The sequence below is a fragment of the Dipteris shenzhenensis genome, chromosome 7 (genome assembly GCF_047967505.1).
Source record: "Dipteris shenzhenensis isolate YYH24624 ecotype China chromosome 7, Dip_SZ_1.0, whole genome shotgun sequence".
NCBI lineage: Eukaryota > Viridiplantae > Streptophyta > Polypodiopsida > Gleicheniales > Dipteridaceae > Dipteris > Dipteris shenzhenensis.
Window position 1 is genome coordinate 6,025,274 of NC_141602.1, and position 13,856 is coordinate 6,039,129.

At 44.5% G+C, this 13,856-nt stretch overlaps 1 protein-coding gene across 1 annotated transcript in view; it reads right to left on the bottom strand.

Moving 5' to 3' along the window:
- Positions 1–599: 599 nt before the first annotated feature.
- The window catches only part of LOC147899867 (nonsense-mediated mRNA decay factor SMG7-like), a 38,638-nt gene continuing 25,381 nt past the window's right edge, over positions 600–13,856 (bottom strand). The window contains exons 7-8 of the mRNA XM_087376922.1: positions 1,197–3,791; positions 600–914 (exon numbers count right to left, since the gene is read on the bottom strand). Of these exons, the coding sequence (XP_087233048.1) occupies positions 1,673–3,791 (2,119 nt within the window). The 3' untranslated portion in view covers positions 600–914; positions 1,197–1,672. The remainder of the gene's footprint in view (positions 915–1,196; positions 3,792–13,856) is intronic.

Consider the following 13,856-nt stretch of genomic DNA (forward strand, 5'->3'; position numbering starts at 1 on the left):
CGCTAATACGGTGGAAGCATATACCTAGATGAATCCAGAAACATTTCTAAACTCATCCTCTAAAAACACAACATAGTGCAATTTCAATCTCATGATAGTCACTCATAAGGTTGAAAACCATAAACTCAATCACGGATAGTAGGGACTAGCTACTATGACATGCCCTAATGTCATCAACGCCCAACAGCGGGTGTAGATCATTGTATAAAAATATGCTCACACATACAAATCCACACACCCACACATACTTGAGCATCCATATACAAAGTCTTCATACTGAGTTTCTGTTGGCACTCCGCAGGTGAAGGCCAAACTCAGCCATGAAGAAGACTAGACTCTTAAGTGGATCTGCACTGCCCATGCTACGTCACTATTAAAAAAAGAGTAGCACTCAATACTTACAACATAAGAGACTTTACCCATGTCCTAGGCCAACCGAGTAGAATTTGGAGTTAGGTTTCCAGCCCTTTTTCAATGGACCTGCATTGACCAGAAGGTGAACTTGCACCAAGTCCTTTTAATTTACAAATGCAGCATCATTGAAACAGCACAATCCATTGAAAGAAGAATTCTTGGTATAAAAACCACAGCAACTCCATTATAAACCACCTGGGAAACCTCACATTTATTTTCAAATGACTGGAATACACAAGTTACAAACAAGTAAACACTATCAATGTTCAATGTATTTATCGCTCTTCAAAGGATTCAGCACTAGGAGTTCCGATAATAAAAAGATAGTGTGAAACACCAGCTCAGAGACTCCAAAAGATCTAGTTGACTGATCCAACAAAGTAACTTTCTGGCTATAACAGCCAATTGCTTCAAAAGAAAGGGTTTCCGGCAGCCGTAAGTATCAGATTGATACTCGTCACTTCTTCATCCAAATCTTCTAATAAACCACAATGATAGGCCTGCAAAAATAAATCATGTCAGCAGGACATATACAAAACATCGTTTGAGCAATATACATATGTGTGTGTGTGTGTGTGGGTGTGTAGACAATATAATCATGGATTTACCAAAAAAAAATATGTGTGTGTGTGTGTGTGTGTGTGTGTGTGTGCGCGCGCACACGCACACACACACACACACATATGTATATATATATATATATATATATATAGAGATATAGAGCGAGAGAGATGCAGAAAAAGAGGCAAAGGAGAAGGAAGAGGAAGGGGGGTAGATCTTACTGCACCAATATGCTGGGTCTGCTTGATAACACATGTGGAGATCATAGAAATAGACATGTTCATCGCTCTACATTGCAAATCTGAACCAGCTGCTCCACGAGTCCAACTCAATCCCTCAAAACAGCAGATTGTGGAACAACTGGTTTTGTTTCGTAGTCCTGCTGACCTGGAAATTAGCAGTTCCTCCTGACATCAAAGAGGATTGCTTAAAGAGAAAGAAGACTTGCCTACATAACAGACACCTCTCATCTTTCTGGGCAATAGTACATAAAGCATTTATCCCAGCCACAGAGTTTTAAGCAAAGATCCAAAAAAAGGTCACTTCACTGATGGCCATATGATTTAAATGGAAGCATTTGCCATCCAGCTTACTGCTGGGACTGCTATATTCCCTTCAACCCAGTAGCATATGATTGGGCTCTACGCATGAACTCAGAGCATTTCGTGGTTGACAACTGCATTCCTCGAATGTTCCCTCAAACAATGTTCCCATTATGGAATTGAGGTGACTGCATCATGGGGAAAGGAAACGCTCCAATCCCTGGCTGAACACTTCTGCTGATACCACTAGACCATAAACTATAATCAGCACCGTAACCAGTTGAGGCCACATGCTTTCCTTCATGGTTTGGTGTCAAATTGGAAGGCTTATAATCATCTAACCAGCGATAGTCATCAAACTTCTGCTGCTCAAAACTTGCCAGCTGTCCCTTTAATTGGCCTTGAGTACGTCTGGCATTTGTTGAAGGGTTGGTAGGTCGAGGACCAAAGCCTGGAGGTGGCCGTATAATGGCAGAACCGACAGAACGCGGCTCTTTGCAAGGGGATAATATTCCATCAACTGGCATCAACATTTTGGAGCTAAACATATAGCCATTGTTATGTACTTTTTCAGAAGGCTTTTCAGACAGTAAATGTGGTGACATGAAGGATCCGACGCCTGAGGGAAGACTTAAATCTGCATAAGACTCACCAGCACCAATCGCACCCTCAAAAGTCAGCTTATTTGGGTCAGTTAAATCTTGACCTGCAGAGAAGTCACTGTTGTTTGGCATGTAGCTCCAATGCTGCTTAGGCTGTCCAATAACTCCTACACAATTTGATACATTCTTCGACCGGTGTGATAAGATATCCAGATTCCCTGCTGAGCTTGATCCACTATAATTTATGCAACCTATAGATGAAGTACCTGTTTGGTTCAACCAATCCTGAGCAGATAGTGGCCTATTCATAAACTTATATGCTCCTGAAACGTTTGTTAAATCCACTTCCTTGAGCAACTTGCTTATTGTATGTGCATTGGAGCTATTTGCAGAACAACATTCCATGCCTAGTAAAGAACTGCTAAACATAGATACAGCACTTGGTGGGCATGCTACCGCCACTGCTGCTGGGTCTGAAAAAGTATTGCCAACACTTGCAGGAGATGAGGTAGTAGAAGCTGACTCATGGACCAGATGTGTCAACCCATGTGGATATGAGAATGCGCTCTTCAGTACAGGAACCGTTGGGGCCGGTCCATGCTGACTTAGAGCTGAATTTACTATGTGGAGCTCTGGAGCAGCAGCACTACAGGGGGGAAGCTCAACAAGTTGGTTGCTAGAACTGCAAGGTGTCATTAACAATTGATCTTTCACAATAGGCTTGAACACTATCAGCTCTTCATCATCTTCCTCACCATGTGCCTGCTTATTGGGCAATGCCTTAGGTGAAATCTCTCTCTCTTTGGCACCTACACCCACTGTTTCCAACCTTGTATCCATTGGAAAGTGAAGCTCAGTATCTAGATTATCATTCGACTCACCAAGACAGGATTCCTTCTGAAGAATCTCCCCAACAACACAAAAACTTCCAAGATCTTCATCAAACAAGATACCAGTCCCACTTCCATCAAGGGAATTTGCGATTGCTTTGCCAGCAGCCAGAAGTCTCTGCAAGCGAACGGTTTTTTCCTTCTTGCCTGCCCTGCCATTACCAAAATGCCTTCTGGAGTAATCAAGAGCGAGATGTGCAGGAGCCAAAGGAGAGAATCCTTGCAACTCATAGTCCTCCCAAAGTGCAGTACCAATTTCAGAATCCTCAAGAGAATCGAGGCCAAAGGATGCTTCCAACTCATCATCTAGATCACCATTCTTCTTCTCGATAGGAACAAACTTGTTCAAGAGAGCGACAACCTGCTTCCAGAAAGCTGACCATCCATTCAAATGTTTCTCATCTGCTTCAACCCTCTGTGCCATTTCAGGCCTACAAGCTAGCCATTCCAAAACAACCAGCATGGCTGGAAGGAGAGGACTGCTGGATGCATCATTTGTCTCTGCACACCGACACATTATTCGCTGTACAATTTCCAAAGAGGCTCTGATTGCATATTGAAATAAATCTGCACGGTTTCCATTTGATCCCCACTTCACATTGTGCACTGTACATATAAGAATTGAAACAAGTTGAAGAGCTCCAGCAGCTCCACGTTTTTTAGTTCCCATTCCAACATCATGGACAGAACCAAGCACTTCATTCAGATTTGCGTCTTCAAGAGCAAGTAGATGTTCCAGATTAGATATTGCAGCTGAAAATACCTCCTCGAAAGTCTCCAAGCTGTGGTGAACACATCAGGCATAATAAGGAAACGTTAAGCTGTCTTTGCAACAAAATCACCACAAAAAAAAGGGCTAGACATTTCTGAACTAAACAACAAACAAGCATGCTACATTAGGAAAAGTAAATCCATAGCAGTGACAAAAGAAGACGTACGCAGGCCACACTATATTTGGCTAGAAAAGCAAAAGACGTTATAACAGCCTTGCCACTTCAAACTCTCAAATTGGTTTGCATCCTTTTTGTCACAGCTTTTGTAAGAAAACAATACAACGTCTGTGCTCAACAGATAACAAGATCTCGTATGCAAGAGAGAAAAGCAGATAGTATGGAGAATCAAAAATTTGATTACTGTAAAACTGATACAATAGATGGCGCTGCCTCCCAGCCATGCGCTCCTATGTGAGAAGCTTCGATGGCATGCTAAAACAATAGAGGACGTGAGGCCATCAAACTTGAGATGTCCTTTTTCGATTTTGTGAACCTCAAGTGTGATGATGCCCGCATTTTCGGAGGCTCCACACATGACACAGTACCTAAGTTCAAAGGGGACACTCGCACACCTGATGAGATGGAGTGGCTTACAAAGCTAGAAGATTATCTCCGCTTCTACCAAAAGCAAGGTGAGGACCGCATAATCTTTGCGGGTAGGCACATGCAGGACTATACACATACTTGGTGGTGTTATGTGAGGGACTCGCCTTTGAAATGAAGGCCAAGCTCAGGCCAAGTTAGTGAGGGTTAGGCCTGATTTGTCTAGGGGGATTTTCAGGCCTAGAGGGGGGGCAAAAAGGAGATGTAGTAGAAGGAGACTACATAAGTCTACCTCCACACCTTTGTACGGACCTTTTGATGTGACATCTAATCCTATCTACTCTTCGTTCTCCTTCTTGCTACTTGCGACCTATGCTCACACTCTCTCTCTCCTCCCTCTCTATCTCTCTATCCCCTCATCCTTCTCTCTCTTCCTCTCTCTTTCCCCTTCTCCTCTCTTCTCCTCCCTTCCTTTTGCTATTCTCTCCCCATCTCCAAATCTACCCCTTCCCCCTTCATTACATTGGTATCAAAGCTCCAACTCTAGCACCTTTGCTTCCCCTTCACCCCTTCACTCCGAATCTCATTACTTGTTACGCCAATTGTGTGAAGAACATAGCCAACGCAAGGTGTTGGTAGACAACCAAGCCAAAACGTGCAACGGGATTGGCAAGGAATGGCTGGTCGTTTCTCGTGTTGTAGATGGCAAGGAATAGAGGGCTTTTGGAATGAAGAGCTTTCTCAAACACAGTTTCCACAAAGCAAACGGACGCTAGACCTTGAAGGACAACGATTCATCTCAAGCTGTTCACCTCAAATCTACTACCCCCCTCAGACCCAAATCAAGGTCTATACCCACAACACCCTCTCGGCCTCTCCGCTGCCCAACCTTGCATCCGTGAGTTCCCGTGAGCCGAGAGTTTCGGTCCAAATCAAGCCTCATGCAATAAGCCCATCCTCATGCAGTAAGCCGTCCTGGTGCAACGTCCTGCTGCCGTGAGCATCGTTCACCGTCGAGCCAGCCTCGTCGTGAAGCATCACTCTCCGTATGTGAGCCGTCTTGCCAGTCAATGTCGAACCTTCGCCTTGTCCGTCGCCTTGATCCATTGATCCCGTCGTCTACCTTGGCCATGGTTGCCTCTTGCTTCGCTCACGCCGTTCGAGTGCTGTTAGAAATGACCCAACAAAGGATGCAGCGAAAGACTTATAGTAATGCCCAGGAGTTCACACAGTGTGGTGTGGGTGTGGAATCACAAACTTCTTTACTTATGTGCATTCAATAGATGTGCAAACTCATTAATAGACAATGAACCGGCCAGATAGAGAAACCACCAAAATATATATATTTCCATCCAAAACTATGGACACAATACAAAAGAGACAGATCCAGAGTCCCACCAATGATGTGGTCCTCTGATCTTACCACAAGGTCCTTCTCCTATCCGCTGGCTATCTCTAGACTCGAGTCCGCATGCTCCACCTCGAGCTTCTGTAGACTTTCCGTCCAGATCCCTTCCACCTTGCTGTCTTTGCACCAGCCTAGGTGGGCAGCTCTTCCAGCTCTCAGTCTGCAGCTCCATGTCACCTTCTTCACCTCCTGATATATAGGCCCAAGAGAGGGTTCCTTGGCTGCTCCAATCTGCTGGTTCCTGCTGCTGCAGGTGATATGAAGTGAGGCCTCAAAGACCTCCTTTTATAGGGCCCCAAGGGCTGGTAAAAATACCGACCAGCCTGCAGCAGACTGGTCGACCAGACTGGCCGACCTTGGTCCAGCCCTATAAGGGCTCACAACCCGGGGCTTTTATGGCCCAAACTTCCAGAGCCTTTGGCCCTCCATTCAAGGCAGGGGTCCAGCCTATATAAGGCATGCCTTCTGCCCACTGACAGCCATATTTGCTGCTCCACATCTGCGCCTGCACATCCTGCCATAACTGCGCCTCTGCCAGGCCCTCTCCCAGTGCCGGACAGAGCCGTACACCCTGTAGATGTCAGCGCCATGTGATTGCTTTTTATTCCGGGTTCCTTGTGCTGGCTACTGCTTCGCCTTTTGCTGCTGTAGATCCATCCTAGCTCCAGGTACCCTCCATCTCTTTGATTCTTGCCCACATGGCATCCAATCAGATGCCCATGTGACAGACACTCAAACCCTAGGTTCACCCCCCCCATGCTCTCCTCATATGGGGGCTTACAGATGAGGAGGTGACCTTTCCAACAAGTGCATCGCCTACCCACGCCGCACCGTCGCCACCACGCCGCATTGCCTCCACCTTGCCCATCACCTATCCTGCAAACCTTAGCCTCTAAGGTTGTTGGAAACTACAGTGCGTAAGTTGGTTGATTAGGTTAGTTTAGGTCTCGTTAGGTCTAGCTAGTTAGTGGGGTGAGTTACTTTGGTTAGGTTTAGTTAGCTTGGTTGGATTTAGGTTCAATTAGTTGCTTAGGTTAGGTTGGGGCTAACTAGGGTTAAATGGTCTAGTTAGGTTACCTTAGGTCAATGTCCTAATTGTCTTCCCAGTCTTAGGTTAGGATTCCTAACTGTCCTAGGTGACTTAGGTACCCTGCCCCCCCCCCCAACCCAAAAAAAAGAAAGAGCCAGAATTCCAACCTCTTTTAGGGGCTTTCCACAGCCCTATTTGGGCTCATTTGGACCCCATTCAGAAGCCTCTTCAACAACCTTCCTCTCGAGCATCTTCATCAACTTTTCTTTCGAGCCTCTAAACAAAAAAAGTGCCTTTTTCCAAAGTATGGAGACAAAATACACAATTTTATGCCAAACATCTTTTAGAAATAGCTACTTTTATGGAAAAAACATTACTTACATCTTACTCTAAAACCTAGAAACTTCCAATATTATGAATTGGAAAGAGTATTTTAACCTATAATTTGGAAAACATGACAAATTACAAAGGAGAAGTAACTATTCTATTCAACTGGAAAGTCCTTGGACCTTTTGCTTTAATTTATCAATTATTTTTCAGTGCTTACTTGTCCAAATTTTTAAAACTTAAAACCATACACAAGAATTTCTACAGCTTGCAATTTAAACATTTCTACACATTAATGAATTTACTTACTTCTCGCCCTTCCTTTCTCCTACTCATTCTATTCCTTTCTCTAATTTTCCACTACCCCTTTCCTACATTGGTTTAAGAGAGCAACGCCCTACTCTTGCCTACTATGCGTAAACATAGGCAAGCACTTCTGATGCACAAGCAGATGACAACTCTCGACTAAAAATAAAGGATGCCAATGCTTGATTCCTGCAGCTTGTAGTTTTGACACAGTAGAGGGGCTCACATAGAAGATAGGAATCACCTCGAATCTTCTTTTTGTTGGCTACTGCACAAGTGACGGGCAACAAAAACTAAGACAACCCGTCTGTCTGGTATCAGCTCGTCTTGAGCTGAATCCCATAGCAAAGAATCCCATTTTGGTCTGGTATCATCTGGTGTAAGTCGAATCACGATCGAGCATCCGAATCCTGCAATAAAAATGTGTCGTAGAACAAAATTTTCGTATGGTATCATCCCGTTTTGAGGCAAATCCCACAGCAAAGAATCTATGCCAACCTCGTCACTTGGAGCTTGCGTAGTTCTCTGGTACGAAGGCATGAGCCTCAATTGCATCCACAACAGAGATGCAAACTCCGTCGCCTGACTCGCCATGGTCGTCCATTGCCCTCGTCGTCAAGCTTAAACATTTATTAGTTAATTATAATAGGTTAACTACGTCTATGGATGCACAGGCATAGTCCCTTGAGGAGTTCTCCTCCATGCTTCATGATACATATCTCCAATTGGGTCAATAGATCTCTCAGCAAGTGGTCTAGAATTGAGCCGCTAATACATTAGCAGACAAGCGGACAAAGGCAAGTAGCCTATACCCAGCATGGGGATTTACCAAATAGCCAGGATGCATTCTCCACACCACGCAGGGATTTTATGATGGATGCTCCTTAGAAATGTTTCATTGCTAGATACTGAAAATCCTAGCAACACCTTTCCATACAGCACCTTTCTATATGACCTGGGGTTCAGTGGCTTGGTTATCTCTTATTGGCCCTCAAGTGTTTTTCAAGGGACATGATACAGATCCAGCTCTCATTGTACGGCGACATTCAGTGGAGTCTTGTTCCCTCCAAGATGTTTCCTTCACTCCTTTCAGAGCTACTCATGCCTCAGTAGACACATCTTGGGAGATTCTGGCTAGCATTGCAGCTTGGCATAGTTGGAGAGCCAGGTGTACAGAGCCGATGGAGGGTATTCAGGTTCACCCTTCCCATGTTATGGCTAGTATTTGGACTGACACAGTACATACTCTGATGGCCATATGGGTGAGCATGCAGGGATCCTCCAGAGCAGCTATTGCCAGGAGAGTTACTTTTTTCAAAGTTTGGAGAGGATCTCCTTTCTTCTCTGAGTCTCCCTCAGGGTTGAGGTGGCATTTTTAGCCGTCGCTTTGGTTTTGTATTAGCTCATTTTGAGCTGTTTTTTATCCTCGTGCATTGCATGATGTACTCCCACATTTGAGCTAGCTCTCGCGGTTATCATTCATACCTAATGAAGTAATTTTCTTGGAAAAAAAAAGAAACGTTTCATTGCTATTACTAAAGGGGGAAATGCTCTTAGACAGAAACGGTGTTTTTGTCTAGAAATGTTTTTGCTGAATTGTCTCTGGGTAAAATAGCCCTTGAAATGCATTTCATCGTAACTATGGTTCAGCAGCGCCTTATCTCAGCATTCCTTTCTCAGATCATCTCTCAATTCTCTTAGTTTCAGCTCTCTCAGTCTCAGTCCATTCACATCTCAGTTCTTCTCTCTCACTCACGCAGACACCTTACATTCTCGTGGACAGCACTAAGCCTTATGCTTAGCCTTGCAAAGTGGTTTATATTGGCGGTGTGGGCAATATTATAGTCTTGGTGTCATGCATACGTGAATTTGTTAACCGTGACTACCTTTGGCTTGGGGTACCAGCCTAGCCTCAAAATCTTGAAATAGGGTAACTGTGCAATCTGCATTTGCCATGTGGACAGTGAATCTTCTGTCCCTTGCAGCTGGCACTCCAAACAGGATTCTACAGTGCTCCTACGTAGTGTGTTGGCAGAGAATTCACTATTTGTATCAAAGACCACCACATTAAAGTATCCTTTTGTAGATGCACCACATTAAAGTATCCTTTTGTAGATGCAATGTGGCTAGAGTAAGATTCTCTTGATCAGTCTTGTCTTGATGGGCAGAATACAGCTCGAAATGGCGAATCCAATTAAGGGTTTTATCAACCTAATGCATTCCACAGTCTCGTCATCGCTTCAAAATCTTTGAATCAACCTGGCTGTTTTGGAGACTATATGAGATCCCTTTGAAGCTTCTCGTATAAAAGCCTAGCTCCATTGCATATTTGCAAATTGGACCATCCACAATGTGAGGTGATGACCCATGGGTGTGATATCTCCATTATTGTTAAGACTCTCTGTGACTTCCATTTATGCATCCTTTTGAAGGCTGATCACTTTCTATGCTTGGTAATCAGATCATGATTATCCTGTCACGAAGCTTAAAATGCAAGCGCAAGCTCAGAACAAGAAATTTTAGTAGCAAGTGTATGAACCCATATGGATGGAGAAAGCTGTCAAATATCAATGCTCCACTCGTGTAACTACGCAAGAACCAGCTAACTCTACTTGTAAGCCCTCCCATATGAGGAGAAGGCATTTGAGTAGCTAGGTTATCCGGTATGTCCTGGTTTGGACACCAGATGGAAGCCATGTGTGGCCTGATGGTTGGACGGCTTCAGATAGAGTTGGCACACTGCCAACTAGGCTACATGCAAGTGCGGGAAGGCATCCCATGACTGACCGCACTGAGGGTAGACGGAGCATTTCCTGGGGCAGCCCACTCTCGGGTTGCGGGGCCCGTTTGGAGCCCCAAATGATCCCGGATGGCTCTGGGCCGAACAATAAGCGTGGGTTAGTTGCTCTATTCTGTGCCACAGTTCTATCGTGTGGTCGGTGGCCTATTTCGGGACCGACCTCGAGTCGGCCGTTTTGGGCGACCTGGGTCGGTCATCCGATTGGGTCTAACCGACTACGACTGGTGGCTATATAAGAGCAAGCCCGTGAAGCCCAAATTCATCACTGGCTACAGCAACCCTGATTCCTTAGCATCCAGCCTCTGTCCTCTACTGTTTCAAGCAGGCCATCGAAGCTTCTCACACATGAGCGCATGGCTGGGAGGCAGCGTCATCTATTGTATCAGTTTTACAGTAATCAAATTTTTGATTCTCCATACTATCTGCTTTTCTCTCTTACATACGAGATTCTGTTATCTGTTGACCACAGACGTTGTATTGTTTTCTTACATGGTATCAGAGCTTGGGCTCTAGCAAGAAGATTTGGTAGTGTATTTCTGTTTGCGAGCAGATTGTGAGAGATGGCCTAGCCCGCAAGACTGCTAATCCCACCGTTCAGCGAAAGCGAAAAGTGGACGGCACTAACTATCCACTCTGGAAGTTCAAGATAAAGACCATCCTAAGCACATACGAGCTTTGGGATACTGCTACTGTGGTGGACATGAAGCCGGTTGCGAGACCGAATCTAGCCAATGCAAGACAACAGATAGTACCAACTGCGGATGAGATTCTCGCATGGACAAGAAGAAATGCAGATGCACTGTGTTCTATTGTCTGCAGTGTAAGTGATTCTCTCATGGCGTTAATTCAACATGTCACCACAGCGAAGGAGGCATGGACGGTCTTGAAAAATCAATACGAGACCACGAATCAGACGCGGATTCAAAATCTGGAGACTCAACTCGCAAACGAGAAACTGTCTGAGTTTAAAACAGCAGAGAAGTTCATCACCAGGGTGAAGAATCTACGTGATCAGATGACTGCGATTGGCATCACCATCACCAGCAAGAATCTAGCACGAAGGTGCATACGGATTCTCTCATCAAAGTACGACGGTCTTGTTACGACGCTGAATACACAGAACAGAAATCTGCCCCTCAACTTTAAGGATTTCAGCGCGATGCTTCTGGAGGAGGAGATGCGTCAAAAGACGAGGACTGGAGAAGATTCGGCTTTCTCGACTGGATCAAAGAAAGATAAGGATAAGGACTCTGGTAACCCATCTTCTTCTGATGATCAAAAGAGAAAGAAGAAGATCAAGTGCTTCTATTGCAACAAGGCAGAGCACAAGCAGAATGAGTGCCGGAAGAAGATTACAGATGAGAAGAACGGAGTAAAGAAAGAGTCCAACAACAGCGCGCAGGCAATACCAATAAAGCTATTCTTAGCAATTGAGGAGATTTGCGCAGAGGCAGTTCATGTACTTACGGATGAACCTTGAATTATTGACAGTGGTGCATCGCGCCACATGCTAGTCGGAAGGATTGATATCTCTCTCTACATCTGGTAGAGAATGACATCCTGGTAGCAGTCGACAATGATGCAAAATGTCTAGCAAAAGGAAAAGGTACGATTGCTCTCAAGTCAGATGGAGTTGTAAAACAATTGACCGATGTTCTTTATGTGTCAGATATCAAGAGGAACTTCTTGTCCGTTTCTGCGATCACGGATCGGGACCTCAAAGTTCAATTCGATAAGAATGGCGCACAGATTTTGGATCTTCAAGGGAAGGTCGTTGGTAAAGGTACACGGTGCAACAACATCTACAAACTCTCAGCTTTCAGTGCTCGAGCCGATGTGAGCAACACTAAGCTGTGGCATGAGAGGTTTGGTCATCTAAACCTTAGTTCTTTAAAGGAGATGCATAAAAGTGAAATGATTGCAAACCTACCAGAGATTACAGATCTGCCCGATGTATGTGAAGCTTGCATGATGGGCAAGCAGCATCGACAACCCTTTCCTAAAGAGGCCAGCAGGATAAAGGCTCCTCTAGAGCTCGTTCACACGGACCTCTATGGAAAGATGGAGACGGAAGCTTTGGGTGGTTCCTACTACTTCCTGATGCTGATCGACGACTACAGTAGAAGGATATGGATATACTTCTTGAAGACTAAAGATGAGGCTTTTAGTAAGTTCAAAGAATGGCATATAATGGTCGAGAAAGAAACGGGGAGGAAGGTGAAGAAGTTGAGATCAGACAGAGATGGTAAGTTCACATCAAGTGAATTCGAAAGTTACTGCAAAAGTCACGAGATCAAGAGGCAGACCCCTGCCACATACATCACAGCAAAATGGAGTAGCAGAGCGCAAAATGCGCGTCATCTACGAAATGGGCAGGAGTATGATGAAAGGAAAAGATTTGCCATAGATTTCTGAACTGAAGCATGTAACACGATAGTTTACATTCTAAATCGCAGCTACACGAAGACTGTGAACGCGGAATGACTCCACTGTAGGCCTTTTCTTGTAAGAAACCTTCAGCTGCACATTTCAGAGTTTTTGGATGTGACTGTTTTGTGCATGTCCCTGATGCTAACAGGACCAAATGGGAACCGAAGAGCCGAAAGTGTATTTTCTTGGGCTACAATGAAGAGGCAAAGGGTTACCGTCTCTATAATCCTGTTACCAATAAGGTAATAGTAAGTCGCGATGTGGTCTTCTCAGAACAGCCGCATCAATTGGAGGAGAATGCTTCCTTCCCAGACAACCAGGACCAGGATATCCATCCAGTACAACCACCAACAGCAGACCGAACTCCCCCAACGATGCTTGGGACGATTCAAGATAAAGAAGAGGAAGAAGAGTCTACAGAACCACAACGGCAACGGCCATTTTCGAAGTGGGTAAAGCAGCTTTTGGACGGCAGAGAACCTCCAACCATTGAGAAGGAACCATCCAAATACCGCCGGTCCAAGAGATTAGAGGAGCAAAGAAGGGCGCAGAAACACTTAGTCAACTACGCTTTGATGACAGAGGTGATCCGTGCTGAAGAACCCAAGTGTCTTGAAGAAGCACAAGGTGATGATAGATGGATGGAGACTATGTAATCAGAGTATGGCTCCATAATGAAGAACAACACTTGGATCTTGTGGATCGACCACCAAAACGCAAGGTAATCGGCACCAAGTGGGTGTACAAGACCAAGTACGAGTCCAACGGCACGTTGGATAAGTATAAGGCTCGGCTCGTGGCAAAAGGATTCGCACAGGTACATGGTTTTGATTATCAGGATAGTTTTTTCATCAAAGAAGTGCATCAGGTGTTTCACATGCTCTTTCTTGGATCTTCAAAGATGACAAATGTCCTCCTTGTTTGTGCACTCTTTACTTTGTAAAAAACATGATGACGATTTCCTTAATTCAAAGCTCAACATATCAATATAGGATTTCCTTTTGCAAAGATAGAAAGACAATTTGCTTTTATCTTCATCGTTTGAAAATCTATTACCTATTTAGTCTCTATTTAGTAAAGATTTCTAGGGTGTATGTTCAATAGCCTCAAGGCTCTAGGAATGTAAATATCGTCTTTAATCAATGCTATGATTAGCATGGTTTGTATGCTTTTCTAAATAAAGAGTTTTGGGTTAGGTTTAGGATCCGTTTAGTTCTACAATGAGCTCTT